The sequence below is a fragment of the Prosopis cineraria genome, unplaced genomic scaffold (genome assembly GCF_029017545.1).
Source record: "Prosopis cineraria cultivar Desert tree isolate PC_DT_omini unplaced genomic scaffold, ASM2901754v1 PC14, whole genome shotgun sequence".
NCBI classification, from domain to species: Eukaryota; Viridiplantae; Streptophyta; class Magnoliopsida; order Fabales; family Fabaceae; genus Prosopis; species Prosopis cineraria.
In genome coordinates, this window is record NW_026555345.1 from 22488581 (window position 1) to 22514355 (window position 25775).

A 25775-nucleotide genomic window follows, 5' to 3' on the forward strand; every position below is an offset into this window, starting at 1 on the left:
TTGGCTCAAGGTATATTAGAGGTACTATGGGTAAGGCGAGTACTGGATGAGATATATGTCAGGATTGATCCTCCATTGAAGTTGTATTGTGATAACAAAGCTTGCACTAAATCCAGTTTAACATAAAAGATCCAAGCATGTGGAAATTGATAAACATTTTATGAGGGAAAAGGTTGAAAAAGGAGTTGTGTGCCTCGTCTACATACCAACAAAACTCCAGGCCACTGACTTACTCACCAAAGGATTACACAAGCCAGCATTTGATAGGTGTATAAGCAAGTTGGATATGATTAGTATCTATGATCCAACTTGAGAAAGAGTATGATTGAACGTGTTTTATTATATTTAATGTAAGTATTTTTTATTATTAAAGGGGATATTGTAGGTAGTGAAAATAGAGATTTTTTAGGTAATTTATTCTCGAATATCCTCTTTTGATTTAGTCTCCTTATTTCTTGGAGATTTGATTGTCTTCTCTCATGTATAAATCTGTGTAAATGCCTCAGGATCAATTAGATAAGAGTTTTCAATTTATTTGCTACACTAATTAACATATGTGAGAAAAAATGGATGTGAGATCTACTAAGGAAAAAATGGTGAAAAATTATTTAAAATAGTTTGGACATGTACAAAAGGTTGTAAGAGACATTAGTGATAAAAGTAGAACAGATAGTCTTGAGTTTTATAAAGAGGGATGGACAAAGATTAAAAAAAAAATACTCATAGAAGTTTGCAAAATGAAACTTCTTGATTAATAATATATTTCAGGATTAGTTGTCGATATGTGCAATCCATATAACTAATAACATTTAGATGGATAAATTTTGTTGTTATTGTTGTATATTTTTCATAATTCTTAAGTTATAACAATTTCTGAATATCTTTTCTTAAAACTTAGAACAACATTGTTTAGATAGTAAGCTTCAGCTTGTATGATACACATGTGAGGTAATAACCGAAAATAAAAAGTGGTCACCTTTCTTATACGACATGAAATAAGAACAAATACCCTACAAGCAAAAATATATGGCCAGGCCAAGTCTTCTTCTCCATCAAACGTTCGTACAAAGAATGAGAATCTTCTTGTTATCAATCTGCATTATCTCTTCCTTTTCTTTTTCTTCTTTTTCCACAAGAAAACACACCGACCCACCTCATCGGCTCAATTTATTGGAAGAGACGTGAAAGTTACATTCCAAATTCCCATGTTTTGCTCACCAAATTATTTAGTACTTCATTTTATCTACTAATTCAAATTTAAGTAAGGTCATGTCCAAATCAAAAAAACAAAAAAAATTCTTTTCGTGGCTTTTCTTATCCCCAACCTCTAAATTATAGGATTCAAGAAGTACCTATTCTTATCGATGACTTTTTAAATAGATAAAGTGATTTAATTTATAAATCATTAAATTGATGGTAATCTTTTTTTTTTAAATAGAATGCCTAAATTATTCTTAAAAAGTGAGAGAGAGATAAAAAAATAATATTATATAGTTTATCTATTTTTAGAGAATTATGTTTGTAATTTCACTAATTTTTATTTCTTATACTTTTGTTGTATTGATATTGATGAGGTTGGTAGAAATGACTTATAAATAAGACTTAAGGGAGTATTGAATCTCTTACTATTTAACCTAATCATTATTAATTTTTTATACATATTTAAATTGGGCTACTCATGTCTCAAATGGTTTATTCAATGTTTTTTTTAATTTACTGTATTTGATTTTATAAATTTGAAGACTTCCCTTGTAAATATTAAGACTGAAAATCAAATCCGTCAAGGTATTAAAAGTTAATGTCAAAAACATAATTGAATCATAATTAGTGCAATTACAAATGAAAAATTTTATTAAATTATTCAAAACACTAATTCAATTATTTACTAATTCAACTGATTAGATTGATTCGAATTTCACTGCTATAACATATTGTTCCCATCCTCATATGAAACGGTCACTGTTCTCTTCATCTCATTTTCATGAAGCAAACTACCAATGATATGATTTGGATTTAATGACTATATTTATATTTAAACACACGGAATGCCCATATCATTTAAATTGTTAAAGTACATATTAATAATTTTAAATTTATATTGCACTTGATATTAATGAATGAGTGAATTTATTTAAATTATTGATATAAATTTTAATAATTTAAATAATACATATTCATCTAATTTAAATTTAACAATGGCATAAGTTATTAAGAATCGGTGATAAATTTCTTTCAAATTCACCTCCTTTTTGTCAAAATGAAATGCATTTCTTTTGTGTAAGGATCATTGTAGGAACTTATCTATCACTATTTTTTTTTTTGTTTGAAAATGGAAACACCAAGAGGAATAATTGATATATATATTTAAAAAAAAAAAAAACTGGACGAGGAACACAATGAATGATTGAATGAACAATTGACCTGAAACAGAATGAAGCCACGTGTCCATTTCCAACCGATTCAGAACCAACGAGAATGATCATTGTTTCAGCGTATAAGCTGAGAAGCACTGATGAACAAACAACGTAATTGCTAATTAGCTGTCAAACAAAGCAAACCATTTCATTCAAGTTTGCGTTCAAAAATCAGGATGACAGACGATGCAGAGACGTGCACTCCAAGAAATAAACGGAGCAGTGCCTATGAGTTTGGGTGGGACCCATCACGTGACACTCTTTTAACTTTAAAGATAAAGAATAGGACCCTCCTAGTAATCAGTTTCTCCTAATGATTTTTGCATATTAATTCATTAATTTAGGAAGAGACAAATTAATTAAACCCCACAACCACAACACAAGTTTTATCTTAATCCCAAAATGTTATCAGATTCACACAACAATCTGGCTTTTGTTTATTTGGTTGACTAATTGTGTGTATAAGTCACGGATTAATAATCCTTTTACATGTTACTCTTTCTATATGAAATATTTTTAATCAAATCATATAAACTAATAAAAGTTAATTATTTAATTAAAAGTACAACAATATTTTAATTTTGATCCCAATTATTATAAATAAAAATAAATTTTTTTTTAAAGTAAATTAATGAGCCTACTTATTTTTTTCCCTTTCAATTTAACAAGAATATAATGGTCCATTCATTAAAAAATATACCAACAACCTCTTATATTTAGGTACAAAAAAAAATTTTAAAAGACTTTCATATATAGGGTTGGAGGGAGTACATTGTATAAAAAAATAGATAATTAGTTCCCGTGAACTATAATATAACTCGCTTTTTAATAGTTTTACTTAATCTAAAATATAAAGCATTGGATATGTGTTATATTTGTTTTCTAATTATACCCTTACTAATTAATGAAGTTATATTGAATAAGTTAAATATTATATTTATTACACTCAAAGTACAATTGAAAAGATGTGAGAATTTTTTAAAAATCAGGATTTTAACTAATTTTTTAAAACGTAAATTAGTTAATAAAAAATTAAATTACGGTCCGGAGGGACTAATTACTTTCTTTTAATTTTAACCTTTCACAATTTTCTATTAAAAATTGTTTTCAAAGATGATCCATTTAACGAGAGAAAATTAAAAAATATCTATCCCTGATTTTGATAATTTAAATATCTATCTTTCTTTTTCAAACAACATCAATAATTTAAATATCTATCCCTAATTTTGATAAGGTATTTACAAGTGATTTACATGCCACTCAAATTCTTATTAAAAAATATTGCCAACTACCTCATCCAAAATAAAGAAATGTAGTTAAATCATTAATTTTGTCTAAAAATAAAATAATTTTTTATTTTACTCATATTTAAAAAAAATTTATCTTTGCATTACATTTTTTCTGAAGAATTTTAAATAAAAATAATATTAAAAAATTTAATTAATCAACATCCATCAAATGATTTATAATGAGGACTGTCTATATTTGTTAGTAAGTGCTTTATGATAAGTAGCAGCATGGTATGCAGGCTTGGAGGAAGAATCTTTTTTGGGGAAAAAAGTGGGGGAAATCAAAATAACTACTTTATGCTTTTGCTAAGATCATTATCAGCTGGCGCCTGGCAGGCCATGAAGTTCACAGATCAAAAAACTCGTTCACTCAAGTTCATGCTTTTTGTATAGAGAGCAATGCAAAAAAGGGCCAGGACTAGTTCCATCTCATTCACAACATTCTTTCTGCCCAAGTTTATCTCATAAAGATATATTCCTTTCATTTTCAAATATAAAATAATGATAATAATAAATTTATATAGTTTAAAAATTAGTTAAATATAATAATTATTTTTGAAATTAGAAAAATTATGCCAAATTATCTTTGTAATTAATGAAATAAATTTGTCTGATGAAGATAAACAGTAATGTTATGAAAAATAATTTGGGAAAAATATGATAAATGCTTCTTGAAATTTGTAGTTTTACTTATAAATATAAATAAATAGACACATGGTTGTTCCCCTTGTATTAAAAAATGGAGCAAGTATATTCATGGAGAACTATCAAAAGTTATTACTTTCTTTTTTGTTTCTGTGACTTTGAAGGCTCAAGTGGATATATGATATATCCTACGTTTTGGCATTGGCAAGGACCAACCTTTGAAGCTTCAATAATAATTTTATTTTGGCATTCCTTGACACTCATTCTAATGTGTATGGTAATTTCACAAAGACAATTATGTCAATTGGGTACATGACATTGTGATTCTACAGAAACACTTTCTGGAAAGAGAAAGCAACAAACCTTTAGAAGCAACAGATACAGAAGTGCATAATAACTTCGTGGGAAGTTGTATGAAAGAGAACTTGACGTTACCCTTTCTCCTAAGTGCCACAAAACAACAGAACTTGCTCCCCAAGTTCACCATTCTCAGTGTTTTTTTTTTCTTTCCCTCTTGGGTATAAAACCAACCCCATCATTCATCATTCTCTTCAACACTTGACCTCTGTTTTGAAAGATAAACAGTACAAACACTTGTTCTAAATAACCATGGATCATAGGATTTCATTGGAAGAAGATGGAGTGAGCACTGATCTGCAAGCTAATAAACTCACAAGGCTCAGCCAAACTAGCAGCGCAGGTACCACAATGTTTGAGCCTCATGGCATAAGAACTATTGAGAAAACAGAGAGCAATATTACTGCTGAATCTGTCTCCTCATCCTGTTTAGATGTTGAAGCACCAGAAAAGAAGCTAACCCTCTTTGCTCTTCAACTTGCTGTGTTTGAGAAAGCAGCAACTGGGTTAGGAACACTTGGGTTTATCTGGGCTACTGTGGTCCTTCTGGGTGGTTTTGCCATTACTTTGGATTCAACTGACTTCTGGTTCATCACCATCATACTACTGATTGAAGGGACCAGAATTTTCAGCAGGAGCCATGAGCTAGAATGGCAGCACCAAGCCACTTGGTCCATAACTGATGCTGGAGTAAATAGTTTCAAGGTTTTGAGGTCAACTTCAAACTATGTCCTTGAAAGTATAAAGAATTGCCTTTGGAAGCCAGTTGTTGCTGTCAAGAACTGTAGCCAACATGAGAGAGAAACAAAAGAGGCCAGTGCAGCAAGTCCTCCTTATCGGGACAGCACACCAACTAGAACAAGGACAAGCTCAGATGTTCCAATTCTACCATATGCTAATTGGGTTTTCCTGTCAAGCCGTATCAGTAGGCTTCTCTATTGGCTTCAGCTTCTTTCTGCCACTGCTTGTGTGGTTCTCTCATCCGTAAAGCTTATCAAGCATAACTATGGAGAGGTAGCTAAGGGAGATACTGACAAGAGGAACAGGCAATTTGCTCTTAATATCTTCTATGCATTGGCTTTGGCAGAAGCTTTATTGTTTCTGATGGAAAAAGCTTACTGGGAATGGAAGATCAGCTACCGGAAAATGTTGGAGGAGGTTAGAGATGAGTGTGAATTGGGGCTGTTAGGAATGGTGTCAATCAGAAGGTTCTTTTATGATGCTTATTCAAGATGTATTGAAGGAAGCATATTTGATGGCTTGAATATGGGCATGGTCAGTTTTGCTATGGATCTATTGGATTCAAACTCTCATGATGAGCAACTCACTGGGGCAAGAATTCTTCGCCAGCTGGCCACCAGTGAACGGTTCTCTGAGGATACTCTTCAAAAGATTGGAATTGCCATATCTGTGTTAGAGAGACTGGTTGAGATGTTGAATTGGACAGATCACAAAGAGGAAGAAATTAGGGTGTCAGCAGCAGAAATCCTATTGAAACTAGCAGGCAAGAAGCATAACTCTCTGCGCATAGCTGGGATACCAGGAGCTATGGAATCAATATCTTCTCTTCTTCATACTAATCGGAACTACGTTCCTGCAGCCGACGAAATTGGAGAAAAGAAGCATGTACTTGATAATCCAAATTATGGATTTTGGACATTTAACCACTTGGGACTTCTCATTTTGAAAAAACTTGCTCGTAATCATGATAACTGTGGAAAGATCGGACATACAAGAGGCCTCCTCCCAAAGATCGTAGATTTCACACATGCTGAAGAAAGAATATTGAAGAATGAAAATTTTGCTCCATACCAAATTATTACAGTGAAGAAATCCTTGCAACTAATGAAAATGCTGGCTAGCACAACAGGTACCACTGGGAAGGTTCTGAGGAGAGAGATTTCTGAGATAGTTTTTACAATCAGCAATCTCAGAGACATATTAAGGCATGGAGATAAACACCCCTTATTACAAAAACTGTGCATGGAAATTTTGACCAATTTGGCATTGGAAGAGGATGCAAAAGAAATAATTGGAGGAACAGGTGGAGTACTTAAAGAATTGTTCAACATATTCTTCAAACACAACATACCAGAAAATCAAAAGGATGTGGCCATTGCTGCTGGTGACACCCTAGCAATGTTGGCTCTAGAAAGCAAGAACAATTGTCATCGCATTTTGAAGTTGAAAGTGCTTGAAAGTCTTGTAGAAGCATTGAAAGTTCCATTGCTTCGCATCAATGCTGCTAGAATACTAAGAAATTTATGCACTTACAGTGGATCAGAATGCTTCAGCCGGCTGGAGTTGGTAAAAACTGCAGCACCAACAGTAAGTGTTTTTCCTTCCTATTCAAATTTGGGATAAGCTTTATATTATGTTTCTATTTTCTGAAGAGAATCTTGGTCATGTCTGCCACTTCTCAACCTTGTAGATACTTCCAGCAATCATGTCAGAAGAAAACAAACTACAGGAAGTGATGGTTGGAGTTGCAGCAAGTGTTTTCAAATTCATGACTTCTCATGAATCAAGCACTTTATTTGAAGAAGCTGGAATTTCTGAGGCTGAAATGGCAAACAAGTTAATCCAGATTCTCAAGAAGCACAAATATCCACCAACTAAGGTTCCTAGGATAAGGAGGTTTGCTATAGAGTTGTCAATAGGGATGATGAACGACAAAGCAGAAAACATATGTATCTTCAAGGAACTGGGAATGGAGGAAGCGCTGGAAGGTGTCTTAGAGACCACATCTGAGCTTGAAAGCTTTAACGTTTTCTCTGGTACCTTTGGTCTTAACCGGCACAATGTGACAATTCACTCACTGGTTGAAGCAGCATTGACGTTGCTCGGAGACGTAAAACATAGTTGACGAAGTACCGTGTTATTAAATGACTGTGACTCAGAAAATGCTGTAATATTGTGCATATTTAAGGTGTAGCAGTTATAGTTTATCCAAGAAAGCATGCATGTTTGCTTGGGCTGGAAAGCTAGCATTCAGCAATTTATTCATTGTTATTTCAGATCTAATGTCATATTTGGTTTAACTTATTGGCATGTCTAAATATTTTGAATCACATGGCCTCTTGCTTAAAAATTCAAAAATTATGTGATACAATAATTTGACTTTTACTAACCAAATTTGACATTTATGTCTTGACCTTAGGTTGCTGCTTCGTCGATCTACAAAGATTACAAAAGAACTAAACAGCATTTTTGCGCATTGCACCGAGTCTAAAATAAACTACGCTGGTCGTGTCATAAAAATTGGTATAGTTTTTGATTTTTTTTTTTAATGAAGTTTTTATGTTTTATATCGATGACTTTAAATGACTCACCATAAGTACATTATGAAGTAGTTAACTTAAAAGCAATCCTGTAGGAGTTGAGCTTTTGTAACACTTTTTTATATTAATTAGGATCATTAATCATGTGTTATTGGTTCAAAGTGCACACATATTGTATTAAAATTGAAAATTTGCTTAAGTGCCTAAGTTTTGTGCACTAAGAATATTTTGATCCAGAGATAAATTTTTGAGAAAATTTATAAAAAAAATTGACAAAATATACTTCAAGTGTAGAAGAAGACTGGTCAAATTAGATTTTATAAATTTATTTTAGTTTAGAAGCAATTAAATAAAAGTCAACACTTATCATTAATTTTTTCAAATGTGTTCTTTTGACTAAGTTTTTTGTTTGCATTTGTGTGGGAATTTTGTATAATTTTGCAAACCCAAATACTTAGATATTTTAGTAAATTCTTCCTTCTAAATATGAATTTATTACCACACTTTAATTATATTTTATGGTGTTACATTTTATTAAATTGAATTATATATATGTTGTGACATAGGTGAAATGTGCACATGTGTATCAATTGGGCAAAGCTTCAAGGAGGGAAATCTAAACTTAAGTGGCTTGCAAATGCTATAATTGGGTGGACTAGATCTAATTAAAATGTAGATGAAGCATGGAATTAAATTGATACACTTTGAAAATTTTTATAAGCCAACAGGAGCATGCCATCTTGCAAGCTTCTTTCACATGACTTAGATCTACTTGCATTTTATTTTTATTTTCTTTTATTTCATTCATTTGGAGCTGATGCCAACACCAATCTGCACGCACTTTCACATCATCCACACACACTCTCTCGTTCTTCATTTGTTCTTCATTTGCTCTCCACATAACCCTCATGTCCAGCACCATTTTCTTTATCATTTCTCACTCAAATCACCACAAGACACGCATCATTCTTCATTTCTCCCATAGCTCGTCCTTTCCCTAACCTTCTTCCAAGGATCCAAGCCTAAAATTCTTCATCCAAGCAAGAATGGAGTTCAGCTACCTTAAGGACATCAATGATTTCATGGAGATGGAGTTGAGTAGCTAGGCTCTTTGATGGAATCCTGGAAAGATGAAGATGGAGGATGAATCAAGAGTTTTATATGGCTAAGCTTCCTTTGTTTCCTCTTCTCTTTTCACTTGATGATTAGATACTTTAGTCTAGGGTTTAATTATCATTGCCTTGTCATTCCATTGTGAATAAGAGGATTGGGGCATTATTTCTTTCCTTGTTTGTAGTGGAGATTTTCAGCCACTCTATGAAGAATGCTTAGTTTTGTGTTTTTATTCAATAAATTGCTTGTGTTGATATTACATAATATTGTGATGTTAATGCTTGTCTCATTAAGTAGCTTGACATAGTTTTGTGATTACTCTAATTTAGCTCTAGGCCATGGCATTCAAGGGAGAATTTAATAGTCTCACTTGGCTAATTCTTATACTAATTAGTGAAATGAACTAAGGGCAAAGTACAAGACTTATAGAGATTTAAACTAATTAGGTTAACTAGCTTATGATAGTTTTATTGGGTCAATGCAAATTTGTTCAAGGGAGTTTGGGAACCATAAATTGGCTTAATCATCAAGAAAATAATGATTCCAATATCAATCAATCTCCAAGGTTCCAACTCTTTGAAAAGAAATTTTCATACTCTCACTTTAGCTTAGAATTTTGTTCTTTGTTTAGTAATTTTAGATAAATTAATCCCAAAACTTAGTTTCACTTATTCACTTGTTAACCTCACATTTAGACATAAGCCACTCACTAGGAAGATGATCTAAGTTGACTCTATGTTGCATTAGAATTAATTATAGTTACTATTTTAGTAATATTGGTAGCTAATTTACTGGACCCAGCAGAGATTATTTTAGATCTCAGCTTGTATATCTCGTTTCCTTGTTTTAGCTTACTAGGGATAACCAGAGAATTCATGTGACTAGCATATGATTTTGTCAGGCTTAAAGCCAGAACTGTTTCATTAGATTAAGATACCAAGCTATATAATTTTAAAACTGTCTTCTTGAGCAGAAACATCTTCAAACTTTCATACATGATCGTCAGCCTTGAGCATCAACCCGGATCCCAGATAGGATTTTACCCACTTGTTCACAATCGAAAACTTCCCTAAGCACACACAGTTAAGAGTCTAAGAAGAATTCTTTTCCCCATGTAAAAGAGATACCATGATGAAACATCACAATATTACAGTCAAAGAATATATCTGATTTGTTAGTTATAAACCTAAACATACCTACTTTACACACCAGAAACCTATTCCTTTGGACAAGAATTTTACAAACTATAACCTTTTGACAGTTACAAAAACAATGCATCACTATCTGTCACCAAGAGAAAAACAATGCAGGGCTATCTGGAATCCGGATCGAAGACAATCTGGTCTCCATCTTACCGACCATGACTGTTTCGAAAAAAGTTGAAATCCCAACGACGCATTAAGCCATCCTTAATGTGGCTTGCTGGATTCTTAACAACAGTAACAGTTGCTTTTGTATTATGTGAAATGTCAGTGTCTGATGAACTTCGCGTGCTAGCGCTATCGCTAAGAGCAGAAGAAGCACTTGTGTGGCTCATGCCAGTGAGTGAAGTCTCTGTCAGAGTTTCTCTTGATGATGGGCTCAGGTCTGGTGAACATGTCTCAGGAGCACAATTTTGGTTCTGGATCACCGAATTGGAACTTGACTCAGCTTTCAAAGGTTTGGAAGATTCAGCTTTGCTAGAAATGGCTTCAGAGTTTGAATGCTTATTATGGTCAACTATGGAAGAAGCTTGTTTTGTCTCTAAGGACCTATGAAACTCCTCTAAGGAAACATCTTTATCTGATGGTTTCGCAGACACAGCATTGACATTGGGTGGTGGTTGTTCTTCTTGAGGATGTCTTATTTCCATGTCTTTCAGCGATGCCATCACAGCTTCCATGAACATCTAAGTAATGCAGACAAAAAGAAGGTAAATAAAATCCAATAATGAGACTGAAAATCGAAGGTCATGCGAAAAATCTGATGAACTGACTCACTCTTTCTTCCTCCTCTTCACTGGATGGAAAACCTGTCAGGTCATCAAGTGCATATTCCACATACTGATCATCATCCAATGTTGCTGGAACATGAGGACCATATGGATTTCCATTTGACAGATCAAAGCTAATCATTTTAGAAGATGAAGAGGAAAGATCGTTGCATTTATCATCCTGTAGTACAAATCATCACGGAAATGAGTGACAATCTAATTCCTCTTACGGATTTGGCCACCTATCGTTTTTCTTCAGTTTATTTTTTATATTTTCCCACTCTTCATCTGAAGCTAACATTTGAATTGTTCCATTAATATTGCAAAACATGTTTTGATATAATATAGAAGATTTTAAATATAGTTGAAGATTTAGCTCCACTTTAACTAAATTCCACACAGCATAAATAAACTAAGCGTCACAATAAGAAAGAGCAAAACAAGCTCAGAACAAAGAAAGAAATCAAGGAACAGAAGAAAGGACATACCTTGTGCTCGTGATATTCATCTTTTGAAGAAATATCAGATGGAACCTGAGAGAAGTCATATAATAAACAAATGACAGAAACATAAAAGTCATGCAACTGGTAGAACTTAAAACAAAATTAATGGCAGCTTAAACAGCCATATCTTCACATCTTTACTGGTCATGTGAAAAAATCTTCAGAGGATTAATTAGGCATCTTTGTAACTCTGAATGTTATTCTGATAATTCATAAAATTAAATACAAACCTCCATCCTACTCATTGGTCTTTTTGAACGGACTTGCTTAATGGCATCTACTGTACTGCTTGTTGATGGTTCTGTATCTAACAAAGAAACAATTAAGAGTTTCAGATACAGGTAACCAAATGTAACCAATGAAACGAAAATAGTTAAAAACAATAGACACTTCAATCATGCCTTTGTATTCAGATGGCGATTCATCATCAAATGCTACTTCATGCACCGATCTCCAAACATCCTGAATGTAAATTAGTCAGCTTTTGCAAACTACAAGAAGAAAACTTTACAGTCTGACTGAAACAGAACCCAATGAGATGGATGCCATTGCAGAAGAATTTACCTTACCAAAGTAATCAGTGACATTGTCAAAAAATGATCCCCCAACCTCATCCTCCGGAGGTTGCAAAACGTTGTGAAAAAATATGTTTATTGAATCAAAGTAAAATTGTGGACGGGGAGAGTTGTGGTCTCCCTCAAATTTAATAATGTTTTTGTCCCCCTGCAAAGCGGAGACAGATATTACAATGATGATTCAGTAACGAGGCTCAAAAGAAACAAAAGATAAAACAAAGGGAACGTAAAGTGAAATCCAGACAAATGACTAAGCAACTTCGAATTTATAGAAGACAAATTTTAAGAACATGCATTAAGTATACCTTAAATTATCTACAAGGCTTACAAAATGACATGAAGACTAAGTCTAACCCAACAGGTCAGGAAGATGTTAATGTATGTCAGTAATGAACTTGTAATTCTTACGGACAAATTTACCATATAGGCCTCAAATATACGATCTGAGTGATGAGGGTGTATAAAATCATCATCAATGGCATGCCCTAGTAGAGCAGGAACGAAACATCTCTTGGCCACCTGCAATATTAAATTATGGATAATAATATAAAGTGTTCACGCAAACATAAACAAGAGAAAATCAAGATGCATACCTTTTTTGAAAAAGAAAAATTCCAAACAACTCCTCAAATTTCTAAATTGGATCCAAAAGATATATTTTCTATACAATTTTTGTGTTTATGAATGCCCACAGTACCATATATATTCAACAAGTTTAGCGTGCATTAATTTGAAAATATGTAATTTAAAGCCAATTTAGATTACAATTTAAAAGTGCTGTTCTGAAGAATCAGGCACCCCTGCATCTCCTTGACAAACATTTTTTTAATTCCCTCATACCTTTCAACTAGATGAAATTTTGTATCATTATGATAAAACTATCTCATCTAACTAGTTCTTTTGGCTTGAAAAGTTCCGACAACATTTGAAAATTTAATTTGTCAAATAGTTGGTATGCACCAGGCAGAAGACACTTCAATAAATTAAGACTGAACTGAGGCCCATTATTATGTTATCTTTACTATGATACCATGTGATTCTCCCACTTTTGATTCAAAAGGGGAAAATAATGAAAATAATATCAAGACATTCTCCTGTCATTGACTGACTGATTAAAATATATCCTAAAGAACAAAATATTTGCCTGGAAGACTCAGTGAACTATTAATGGGGAAAAGTGATAGAAGTTCATCAGTTTTTCATGTCATAGTAAGTCAAGCCTACATGATGCAAACAAGTAAAAGGAACTTCTTTAATTAGATAACCTTAATTGTGTTCAAGTCTGTTATGTCAAATTTTGCCTTCTTCTGAATTGCTTTTCGCATGTATTGGATTGCAAACTTTACCTGTAAATAGGAAAAAAGGCTGGCGTTGATTAACATCATAAATTAATCAGGCATGAGAAAAATAGTTCAAGCAATTAGGCTTCATTGCTTCTGTGTAAAACTGATCTCTTAATAAATGGTGATTCCTAGGACAATAAAATTGTACTCTTCAGAGATGAATGAAACAAGGATGGCGTGAAATGTAAGGTGAATAATCAGCAGACAGTGCAAACACTATCAAATAACGCAAACAATAAATTGTCGCTTCCTAAGAAGCATGGAAAATGACATGAATAAGGCAACCAAACAAAATCTAAAGCATGCATCCGTGTGCTATATGATGTGACATTCTTGTCTAGTTTTTAATGCGGGTATCTGACAACTGTCATGAAGTCCACGTCTTCCAAATTGGACTTAATTCAAAATTATATAATCTCCAAGTAAAGAAATACGAAAACACAAAATAATATTTAATTCAAAATTTTGGATGCTCATTCATTTATGAATATATTTTCTGATTTATATTTATAATTACATTTTTAAAATGAATATACCCACAGTGAACTTCGGCAGACGAATTTTGTATGTATCTACCAATTCCATCATCAAATCCACCAAATCAGAGAAGGGACTGTCTAAAACGATCCCTGCAATTGAAGGATCCTCAGCTCCGTACATAAGGCTGAAATAAAACACCAGTCAGCACAGTGAAATATGAAATCACCAAAGCAAAAAATAGTAAATATGAAGCGCTGCACAACCAAAGTGCAGTAATTGGGTTAAAAAATTTAAAAGAAAGAAAGACAAAAGAAGTGTCTAAACACTGTTAAAAAGGATTTTCTTAAAACAGAAAAATATGAAAATATATCAATTTCCAATCATTTCCATAAGTCTCCACGGGTTCAGAACTACAAACTACTCTGGAATAATATTACAATTCTCAGTTTGATGTTATAATATATCAAGCATGATATTGGTAGATACACCTCCATTCACAAGCCATTTCAGCTACCATCTCAGGCTGTAATCTCTTCATTGTTGTTACCAAAGATCATTATCAAAAGATATAGAGAGAAAGCCTAATGGAGAATGGGAAGAGACTTGGAGAGTATTAGGGGAGATGTTGATAGTTGTTTGTAAATTAGGGATTAAGGAATAAGGATAAACATAGGCATTAGAAATTATTTAATGGGTTTTACTCAGAACTTAATTATCCTTTTGTTAATCACCTTTATATTTCTGAACTAATCTTATTAGGAGTTATTTCTCTCTCCCTATACACACACAAACATATATACATACGCTCACATGGATAATAAAGCACTTAGACAGTTAGGGTTATGTTAGCATTTTAATTTATCATTAACAAAGCTCTCTAAGCTTGTAAGTCGTCTCTCATCTCCCCTTCTCCTTCCTCTACATCTCGCTCCTTCTTCTATCCCCTTTTCTTTATTCTTACCACTGGTTCTATGTCAAAGTGGGCATTCATGTTCATCTCAAACCACACTAGCTTGCATTCAAGAGATTCACAATATCAAGGTAAATTATGTAGCTTCTTTGACAAATCTGTCAATGTCTCAGCTGCCATAAACTACAATGACATTAGAATTTACATCTCTTTCCACAACCCCAAGTATGAGGGTAAACGCTCCTGTAATTTCATTCTTATTGCAAGCACAAAATAAGACAGACAGTGAATTAAGAATACCTAGTCACAGCACCCATGGAGCGGCCCCATAAGCCAATCAAAGAGACATTTCCATCTGCCCGCAGATAATCAACCACAGCCCTGAGATCATCCTTCTGAAAACAACAACAAAAAAAGGATAGATATCCATTTCAAAATGAAGACAATAGAGTAAGTGATGGCTGTTAATATGCAAACCCCAGGTTGGATGGTGATTCAAATCCAATAGCAGGGATAATAGAATCAAGGATTTATACTTTAACTGTGATATAATCAAGCTTTAAAAAAAAAAACATAATGATACTTTTTAGACTCAGGCATATGGCAAGATTCATACTTTCTATTGATCTATATATATATATATGCAGTGCTGAATTATCCATTTTCACATATTTAACTTGGGACAGTTGAACAACAAAAATCGAATATAAGCTCCTTCTTCAGGCTTATTTCATCACCTTTCTGTATTCTCTCTTCTCATCAATACATTATTTTTTCTCCATAAAAATTCTTTTAGAAAATAGAACATGAGAAAGAGTCCACTTATTTATCTTAACCCTAAATTTGTATCATCTAAAACTAAGAGATGAGTGAAAATGTCACCTTCAGTTCCATCTTACAGGACTAATGCTACTTATCCCCCCTTCCTGACTCCACCATACTCCCATTTAAACAGGACAAGATATTAAATAAGAATAGATAAAGTTAACACAAACAAGACTCAACACATGTTATCTTTCTTAAATGGTTAACGAGCAAACACATACTTCATTCCAACCAAGAGTGACATGCTCCCCTCCAGAAAGTCCAGATCCTGAGAAATCCAGAGTGAAAACTGTAATATTTGAAGGAAGCAAAATTATAGCAGCTTCACTTCCATCTGCCCGGCATCCACTGTCATATAACATGGTACCCAGTCAACATAACCCAATTAAGTTAAAAATATTCCATAATAGACAATGATCAACTGACATGTGCATTTAAAGAGATTAAAAGCTATGGCTAATAGATTTTCATAGAACAAAAAGAAAGTGGGACGGTATCTTGCGTGCCAAGAGCCCAAGAAACTTACATATCAGCACTTGTCACTTATTTTCTATTATGCCATACTGACTATTATAACTACACATAAAAGAAAGGGATAATGGAATACACTAAACACTTTAGGTGAGTAAAAAGATATGTCAAGAAAAATTATCAAGTAGTTGAATGGATTTTGTTGAAAATGCAGCATATTCAACGTAGCCACCCAATAATTTATAAAGGCAAACAGCTAAACCAACACTGAAAAAGAAAGAGCCTAAAAATATTACAATTGCAACTACTATATGTTTTATAGTTGAGTAAATTACAATGATCTCGCAAACTTGAACCAATGAAAACCCACTTCTAGTTTTATATTGTAAAAATAGCTCATTCATAGTTAACTTTTCAAGGGGCACTTATATCTTACTCCCTCTATTCAAAAATGTAACACATCTTTAACCATATCTCACCCCCCAATAAAATAGTTACTTGTCTTCAAACTAACCCTATATTTCTATATTTACCCCTATTTAATAGGGTGTTTCACCTCAAAATAAATATAAAGTGATTTATTTAATAGGAGCACTTTTGGAAAAAATACAATAATTATACATTGAAAAACTAAAAATATCTTACATTTTTTAAAATTCAACCCATCAAAAAATGCCTTACATTTTGAATGGAGGGAGTAAGTTTTACATAGGAGGACATGTGTTTCAAAAAATAAATAAATAAATAAGCAAAATCTAACAGAGGGGATGTCATTGTAATTTATGCTTCATGGTCTTAGTATCAATATAGGAATGAAAAAAGAGTCGTCATAAAAATCAAAACAGTAAAGCCAGAAATGTTTGAAAGGCAAGTATAACAGTGTCAATGGAACTCTTCGAAACACCAACATCATGCTAAATGACTAAAAAGATTTAAGTCCCACAATCACCTGTTTCCATGGCAATATATCACACATGGCAGAGGCTTTCCTTCAGGACTGATAATAGGCATGTAATGACTGCATTGAAGAACATCACCCCGGCTGTTTTTGATCTGAGGATATTTAATTTCACATGAAACGCTGATAGTACAGTTCTTCAACTCTAACAGAAAAGATTTAACAGACAAAGAGAATTCTGTTTTTGGAATCCTACCTCTACATCCTTCCTTTGATACCATTTCCCTCTCAGCATGAACTCTTGCTCCAATAAATCACTCTTAGGGTCATATTCAGCTCTTCATTCCGATGATGAATATAATCATTATTTCATAATGATTTGAGTGAGAATTTGAAAAGAAAAATCGAGAAGTCATAGAATAGACAAATAAAAAATAGCTGCATGAAAGTTTCCTTTTCTTTTCTGGAAAAAAAAAATCCCGTTCCCTGAATATTCTTCTCAGAAGAAAGAAACTGCATATTCAGTATGCCACCAAAACTCAATCATACACCAAGATAGAGTTGCCCAAAATAATAATTCTTAGTTGAGGCGTATGGATTCTGGTGTAATAATGATTTAACAGCTTGCTTCTACTCAAAAACCATTTGATTGTAAAAGCGAATAGAAAAAAGAAATAATAAGCTACAATATTCGGTTTAAACAACCACTGTTTTTTGGTTTTTTTTCCGTTTGAAAGAAGAAATATGCAGTGCAATATTGCTATGCTTATCTGTGGTGACAGAGGAGGCAAATAACACATCACATAAGCAACATAATTTCAAGAAAAACCCAAAAGGGGAAAAAAAATTCAGTACAAACATGAGATAAGCGTGTTAACTTAAGATCTTTGTTTTGTTTGATCCCCCTGAGGAATGAGATCAGCACAAGAGAATACAATTGAGATGTCAAATGGTGATATGAACAACGAACAGTAACATATCAGAACATCAGAAACCGAGAATTTTCTCATGATAGCTTCAGACTAGATCTTGAATTTCCAACTCGTGAACGATAAAACTAAAACATGAAACACGACGTGGTAGCCCATCAATGAAAGACTATAAAGACATTTATTTCCTTACTTTTCATGTTCTTGTCCTTGCCGACTAAAAGAAGTTGAGTGATTCACAACTACATATGATTATACACAATCCAATTACTCTTAGCTGAGTTGGGGCTTCACAGAGAACTAAAAAAAAAAAAAAAACCTTTGAATTCCATCATATTCCAACAGAAGAACACCAAGAAAACCAAACATAAGCAAAATCACATATAAAGTTTTCAGTAGAGATTAGAAAGACAAAAGGAAAGAAAGTAATAATAGCCGAGACCGTGTGAGAATACGAAGAAGATTTGAGACCTTGGTGGGCGAATAATGAAGTTTATAAGCTGCTCCATAGATTCAAAGAACCAAAATCAAATCTTTCAGCAAATATGCCCTTAACATAAATATCACTTTCTATATTTGAGAGGAGAAGCACATAGAGAGAGAGAGAGAGAGAGAGAGAGAGAGAGAGAGAGAGACGGGCTTTGATGGGCAACGACGGTTTTTTGAGACAATGGAAGAAGTAAAAGAGAAACAGAAACAGAACGACCAGACCGATTTTGTTTTTTATGTGTTTTTCTTTTTCATTTGTTTACTATTTTTCTTTAAAAAAAGGAAAAAGAAAAAGAAAAAGAAATGACAGAGAAATGTACTGTTGCCAGTTGCCATGCCACCACCCACCATGCTGATGTCTGGTCCCTCGTGGCTTCCTCGCTGCCTCATTGAATCCTGACTTTATATAAAAATTATAAATTTATATTAAAAAATTTAAGAGAAAATTGCCCATTTGATCAATACCTTTTATACACTAAAATCTAGCATCTGAATTTTGATAAGTACAGTTCATATAATTTTAATTCAGTTAAAATTTTATTTTTAAATTTTAAATCTTACAATTCAATTTCCAAAATTGTATCAATCAAAATGTTAGTTCCTGCAATTTAAAAAATAAGATTTTGAAGAATAAAATTATTATTAAATTTTATGTATTAATGTTTTAAATGAATAAAACTATAAAGAATTGGGTTGCATCAAGTTAAATTTTAAAGATTGATTTAAATATGAGTTAAATTATAAAAATTGAGCTGTAAGAAATTAAAAATTGAGATATTAAATTACAATCAAGTAAAAAAATATAGAGACTATATGATTAACTTTTCTAAAATTACAAAAAGAAGAAAAAAAAAAGTACTAAAATAATTATTACATTAGCCGCGAAATTTAAACACAACTTTATAATTATTTGCCAAACTCAATTGGATCAACCTTTATCACTAAAATGATTATGTATGGTCTTTTAATTTTATGTGAAATTCAATATAGAAGAAGGTTTTTATAGTGTGTTTAATTTGGAAAATATTGAAAATTTCATCTGAATATCAAACGTATGTTTGTTTTACAGATCAATTATAATGGGTCAACATTTACCGTTTCTTTTGTTAAATTATACTCGTCCTCCTAATTTACATCTCCGAAAACCAAAACGAAAAACGAAAAACGAAAAACATCGCTTGCCAATGTACTTTTCAAATTGAATTTCGTCCAATTTGTTGGGCAAAAGAACAGAGAAAGGAATAAAGTTATCATAGACCGGAAAACGAATAAAAAAAATAAAAGTACGAGTGACGTGAAACTTAACTTTTTTTTTTAAATAAAACTGAATCAAATATTATTAAAATCTAATGTTTTGAAAACCGAATCGAACTAATTCAATTATTAGCTAGTCTAGTTTTTGGTTTGGTTCATATAAAAAAATTATTTTAAGAGTTGAGCTGGATTGAGCTGTTTCAAACCGACGATCGGATCGGAAACCGGATCCAGTTTTTAAAACTGAATTGTTCAAAAAAAATATTTTTAATCAATTTTTTTTAAAAATGACTAATTTTTTTAATCATTTGATATTATGTTGCATCATGTGACTTGTTAAGTCATGATAAACTTAAAATATTTTATTTTTTTAAGTTAAATAGTAATTTCATATGTATTTCTTATATTTAAATTATTATATACATCATCGATTGGACCATTGGCCCAACCCGGTCGAACCATGCAAACCGTAAATAGCTAACTTTTTCAATTCAATATCTGATCCGATTCTGAAAACATTGCTAAAAGCAACATGAAAAATATAATAATTTAATCAACGCTAAAAAGTAATCCTTTATCATTCACTATCTCTTAGGTAAGAGGAGGGGGATAATCAAAAATACAAAAACTCTTTTTCTAAACTATGAGATAATCTAGCTAAATAATTAGCAATAGTAATATCCTTGCGAGAAAAATATTAAATATTAACGGATCATGCTTTGTGGTATAACAAATGATCTTCATCAATAATATTCTCAATAGGATTATTTAGAGGGCTTCCCTTGGAGATCAAATTCACAGCTTCAATGAAATCATTGAAAAGGTCAATATTTCTGTATCCATTTTTCCAACAACGATACATGCATTGGATGATTCCAATAACCTTCGAGATGGTTGGGAAAACTTTTCTTAATATGCAGATAAAACCACGTATTCAAACATCATTTGCATGAAAAATAACCCCTCCACAACCACTATCTCCATTATTAAAGACCAAGCCATTAACATGAAGCTTGATACAAATTACAATCATTTTTTCCCTAAATGTGATTTTGAACCCGATTTCTCTTATAAATTAACAAAAGAGCTCTCCTAATTAAATCACTATCAGAGCAAGCTCTATAAAAGCTCACTAAGACATTTGAATGATCATAAAAATCATCTTCTCAAGAAACTTTTTTACACCTGTCAACATAGATGTCACAACATACATATCAAAACAAAATATTCCAATTTATTTTTTTAGTAAAGTTTTTACCTGTTTTTTGTGATAAATTCCGACGTAGCCAATCAACATCTTGCAAAGTGTTGAAAGTATGCCATCTACCTCTAGCATTAACACAATCACACAGTAAGTGCATAAAGTTCTCAACAGCTTCACAGCCAAATGGACACCCTTTGTTAGCTTGCATTCCACGCTGCTATATTTTAACTTGGATGATATATTTTTTTAATTTGACAAAAAATATATTTTTAAGCAATATAACTATATTTGAGCAACAACAAAAAAGCCACATGAATATATACAAAATAGTTTTAAAGTAAATTATAAATTATTCAATTTATGCCAGGCTCTCTTCCGATTTTTTTCAAACTTTCAAGGAATGTATTGGACAACATAAACTTCTCAGTACTATTTATAAGATAGGGAAAGAAATTTTTTAATTTTTATTTATAAATTATATTATTAAATTTTTATTTCAAAATGTTTTCTTTACTCTCTATTGAATATTGATGAAAGAAAGTGTGGTAGGAAAGCCTATATATTTAATATTCCCTCGTTTTAAATTATAAAACACTTTTACTCTTAACAACCTTTTTTTAAAAATAAAAATATAAATTTACAAAAACACCCTTCATTTAATATATTGAAAAAAGATGGGAACAAAAATTAAATAGAGCTAAAGAAATGATAATATTACAATAAGCTTATTTAATAAAATATTAATATTATTAAAGTGACTTACATCTTGGTACGTTAATTTTCCCTAAAAATGCTTTATAATTTGGGATTGAATGAGTAGTATTTGCTATGGGTAAGGTTTGAAACTTATTAAATTTTTAGATAAAGTAAATTAGTTTTAAAGTTTTGTTTGGTTATTGTAAAATATGTTGAAAATAATTTATAAATAGGACTGAAAAAATACTTCCTCCAGTTCTTATTATAAAACACCGCTAACTATCCACTGAAACAAAGAAGGGGCAATTAAGCCATTAACTATCTATTAAAAAGAATAAACTTCTAATTTTATCCATATTAAATGAAAAGAATTTCAAATTTATTCTCTCTCACAATTAATCAATTTTAATAAGGATAATATTAAAAAAATATAATTAATACACTACCAAAAGCCTCATATTAAGTATCATTAATATCTTCTAGAAGGTGCTTCATAATAAGAAATGGAGGCAGAATATATAATTACCTTCTTTTTTTTGAAGAAAAAAAGTCAAATGAATATATTAGCTAAAAAAATCTTACAATTCAACAGAAATTAAAAAGGATGATTACAAAGAAATATATAATTACTTTCTTATATTAAGACTTAATATCAACCAAGTTTGAGTTTGTTTGATGGTCATAATAAAAAATAAAAAAATTATAATATTAATTTTTTATTAAAAAATAACTTTTTTAGCAAAAATAAACTGAATATATTAATAATCCTCAGAACATCTTTCAAATCAAGTCAAGTATTATTAGAAAAAGTTGGATTTAATTTTTTTTATATAATTATTTGGCTGAATCATATTCGAGCATCGTCTAACTCTATTGAAGATAATTCTTTTAAAAATATTTTCTGCATTCACATAAATTTAAATTTAAAAGTTCATGTTTAAATGATTATAGTACCTTTGTACCAAGACTAACATTTTTGAGACCATAGAAATATGAAAGTTCAAATTTTGTTTGATGGATTTTTTTAATTGGGGTTGATTTTTTTTTTTCCGGCAATTATTGGGGTTGAAGGTTGATTTTGTTTAAAAAAAACAAAGTATAGATATTTATGATAGAGCATTTAATTGACGAGGATGGAGGGTAAAGATGACGCATATAATATTTTAATGAGAATGATGGGACAACTTTCCACCACCACTACATCATGAATTTGATGTATGAGTGTTACCCAATACCCACCACGCTTGTACTGTGTCAACAACGCACATAATTGAACATCCATTAAACCTTAATTTACAGTGGTTAATATAAAAAGTGAGACCAAGCATGTTGATTAATAATAATAATGTTTGAGAGAAGTGGCATCTATAACTGGCATATATATTTAATAAATTAATAAAACAAATCATAATGTTCACAAAGTTACAAATAGCATGACTTGACGCATGCATCAGTCCCACTACTAATTGGGGAAAAATATGATACAAGGCAAAATGCAGAGTTTTGTAAATATTTAATGATGTCTCTTTAGAAATGCCCATTAGGAATGCTCATTGGAAAAGGTATTTTTCAAACAACAACTATTTTTAATGGTGCTTTATTTATCTGTGTGAATCAATAGATTTGTGCCTTATATTTGATGATAAATAGAGTAGTACGAGAGAATGCAAGAACAAAAAATTAAGACATGCATAAGTATGGGTCTCATGTTTGAATCCATAAAAATGCCAAAAAAAAAAAACATTTATAAGAGCAACCCCACTTAAACCATGTATGTGAAACCTTTCCATTTTTCTACCATCATTTTTTCTTCACTTCCGCAATCATAACCTTGGACATCATTACATTAAGTGAATCTGTTTTAGCTATAGATTTGATGAATGGTTATTATTAAGGAAGTGAAGGAAAAAATGATTAGGGAATGCAGAGATTCTACATTCATTTGAATCCTAGTTCAGCTCAAGTTTGGATTAGTTAGAGTTTAACATCACGTCAAATACTAGGTGATGTCTTGTTTAAAAAAATAAGGAAAATAGCATTCAAGGATTACTGAAAGTATTTACTATTAATCAAAGATCAAAATATTCTAAAATATCACTGCAAGACTAAGAGATTGATTTGAAAATAATCTTATATGGAAAAAGATTATAATAACATTGCCTTTCTTTTTTTTAATTGACATATAACCATTCATAAATTATCAAGTACCCAATCGCTAATTGATAAATTCAATAATATGAAAGAATTTAATTGTGGGAAAGGACAAGTATAAATTATGTTTCAACAAATAGCCATTCATTAATTAATAAGTACATATTTGTATTTAACAAAAAATCATTCATTAATTGACAAATTCAATAATTTGAAAAATTTGGTTGTGAGAAAGACAAATGTAGATCATATTTTAACAAGTAGTCATTTGTTAATTAATAAGTACTCATTTATATTTAATAAAAAACTTTTCGCCAACAAGTTTTAAAAAAGAAAAAGAAAAGTAGAGGTATTATAATCTTTTTCTGTTTAAAATTATTTGCAAATTAATCTCCTGATTTTGCAGTAATATTTCAAAATCTTATGATCTTTATTTGATATTAAATTATTTCTATGGTCCTTAGAATGATATTTTCCCTAAAAATTAATAAGGCCTGCCAACAGCAACGTGGCAACAGGGCATGATGATTAAGGTTAGACATCAGCAAAACAATGCAGCCACTTAGAATTTTCCGTCCCAAATATTCTCAATTCAATTATCAGCATATGCTTCCTCCTCCATGTCGTCCCACAAATTGATTGACTTCCCAAGCCATGCACAAATTAATAATCATTGTCACCGTCACATTATATATATTCTAATTTAAAATTACTTACAATCATAATGTTTAATTATAGTTCTATTAAATTTAACAGTAACTTTTTTGGAAAATTTAGACATAAATCTTACAAAGTTTAGCCATAATTTCAGTTTTAAAATCCTTAAATCAAAATTTCCTAATGACATCAACTAGTACAGTGGCATGATGATGACCCCCAACAATTTGTTTTCCGGACAGAAATGATCAAGACATATTAAATAATAAATAATAATGTAGATCATAATGCAGACAAATAAAAGACAATCTAAAAACTTATTGAATTATCAAATGTGAGTGAATGTAACTTAGTGTGAAAAAAACAGATAAAGTTGAGCTAAAGAATAAATATATAAGTGAAAAGTGCCTATAAATTCAACGCATTAAAATTTTGAGTTAAGAAATGATGTTATATTTACTTATGTGTATCTCTTTAAAATCATTCAATCGCCCAACTAAATTCTTTCAATCTTCTAAGATGTTCTCCGATCCCAACAAAACTAAACCAATACACAATAAACAAACCAAACAATGCAACAACAAAAGAAAAAACAAAAGATGCAATAAAAAGACTCTAAAGTCATTCTTCTATACTTCATCCATTAAAAAATATGAAATATTTTCAATTAAATCTCGTCTCAATAAACTAATTATATTTAAATTAATTCAATCTTTTTATATTCACCTTTATTTATATCCTAAAAAAAATATAAAATGGCATATTCAATAAAGACACTTTTAAAAGAAAAAACTAATAATTAATTACACTTTAAAAAATTAAAAATGCCTTACATTTTTTAACATCTAACTCCTAAAAAAATATCTTACATTTTTTAACTAAAAAAGTATCAATTATCAAATCTCTTGTGACTTTGTGGCACTTGGGGGTTTAGCTTGCCAACTCCACCCAAAAAAAAAAGTCATAAAAAAGCCGTGCTTCCAAATCATGAAGAGATCAAATCTAGAATGGCGGTATTGCTATTGGAAATGAAGTCTTTGATCCAGTCTTCCAAAGATGGCAAGCAGTAACGAGAAATGACACTTTAGGTTAGCTTCAGTCATCCTAGATCACAAAAAAAAAAAAAAAAAGCATAATTGCAAAATTATCCGTAACCCTTGAAAGCACATTTTCATTCTTCACTTACTGCTTCTAATTTCTTACATCCATTTACCTTTTTTTTTTATTTGTTGCGGAATGTTCGGGCCAAAAAATAGAACGCCTTGCACGTTCATTTGAATCTGGAAATATACAATTTTTTTTGGCACACATTTACAAAC

At 31.4% G+C, this 25775-nt stretch overlaps 2 protein-coding genes across 5 annotated transcripts; one reads left to right on the forward strand and one right to left on the reverse strand.

Moving 5' to 3' along the window:
* Nucleotides 1–4749: 4749 nt before the first annotated feature.
* Nucleotides 4750–7895, forward strand: LOC129293455 (uncharacterized). Its single transcript, XM_054931444.1, has 2 exons — nucleotides 4750–7033; nucleotides 7137–7895. The coding sequence occupies exons 1-2, from the start codon at nucleotides 4958–4960 to the stop codon at nucleotides 7569–7571; spliced, it is 2511 nt and encodes an 836-aa protein (XP_054787419.1). The 5' UTR covers nucleotides 4750–4957; the 3' UTR covers nucleotides 7572–7895.
* Nucleotides 7896–10182: 2287 nt separating this feature from the next.
* On the reverse strand, nucleotides 10183–18664 carry LOC129292874 (uncharacterized). 4 transcript variants are annotated; one of them, XM_054930547.1, is made up of 14 exons: nucleotides 18477–18664; nucleotides 17333–17414; nucleotides 17128–17231; nucleotides 15929–16055; nucleotides 15183–15277; nucleotides 14033–14156; nucleotides 13415–13495; nucleotides 12570–12668; nucleotides 12139–12297; nucleotides 11976–12036; nucleotides 11805–11881; nucleotides 11560–11604; nucleotides 11079–11252; nucleotides 10183–10987 (listed from the first exon to the last, which is right to left on the reverse strand). In XM_054930547.1, the coding sequence occupies exons 1-14, from the start codon at nucleotides 18512–18514 to the stop codon at nucleotides 10451–10453; spliced, it is 1803 nt and encodes a 600-aa protein (XP_054786522.1). In that variant the 5' UTR covers nucleotides 18515–18664; the 3' UTR covers nucleotides 10183–10450. The 4 variants fall into 4 exon arrangements, with proteins under 4 accessions (XP_054786522.1, XP_054786523.1, XP_054786525.1 ...); XM_054930548.1 differs by having other exon boundaries at nucleotides 11805–11875; nucleotides 18477–18663; XM_054930550.1 differs by having other exon boundaries at nucleotides 18448–18498.
* Between the last annotated feature and the right edge of the window lie 7111 nt (nucleotides 18665–25775).

Coding starts and splice junctions, on each gene's coding strand:
- LOC129293455 (XM_054931444.1), top strand. CDS start 4,958: ATGGATCATAGGATTTCATTGGAAGAAGATGGAGTGAGCACTGATCTG. Junction 7,034..7,136: donor TAAAAACTGCAGCACCAACA/GTAAGTGTTTTT, acceptor TCAACCTTGTAG/ATACTTCCAGCAATCATGTC.
- LOC129292874 (XM_054930547.1), bottom strand. CDS start 18,514: ATGGAGCAGCTTATAAACTTCATTATTCGCCCACCAAG. Junction 14,157..15,182: donor TCCATGGGTGCTGTGACTAG/GTATTCTTAATT, acceptor GTTTTATTTCAG/CCTTATGTACGGAGCTGAGG. Junction 10,988..11,078: donor GTGAAGAGGAGGAAGAAAGA/GTGAGTCAGTTC, acceptor TGCATTACTTAG/ATGTTCATGGAAGCTGTGAT.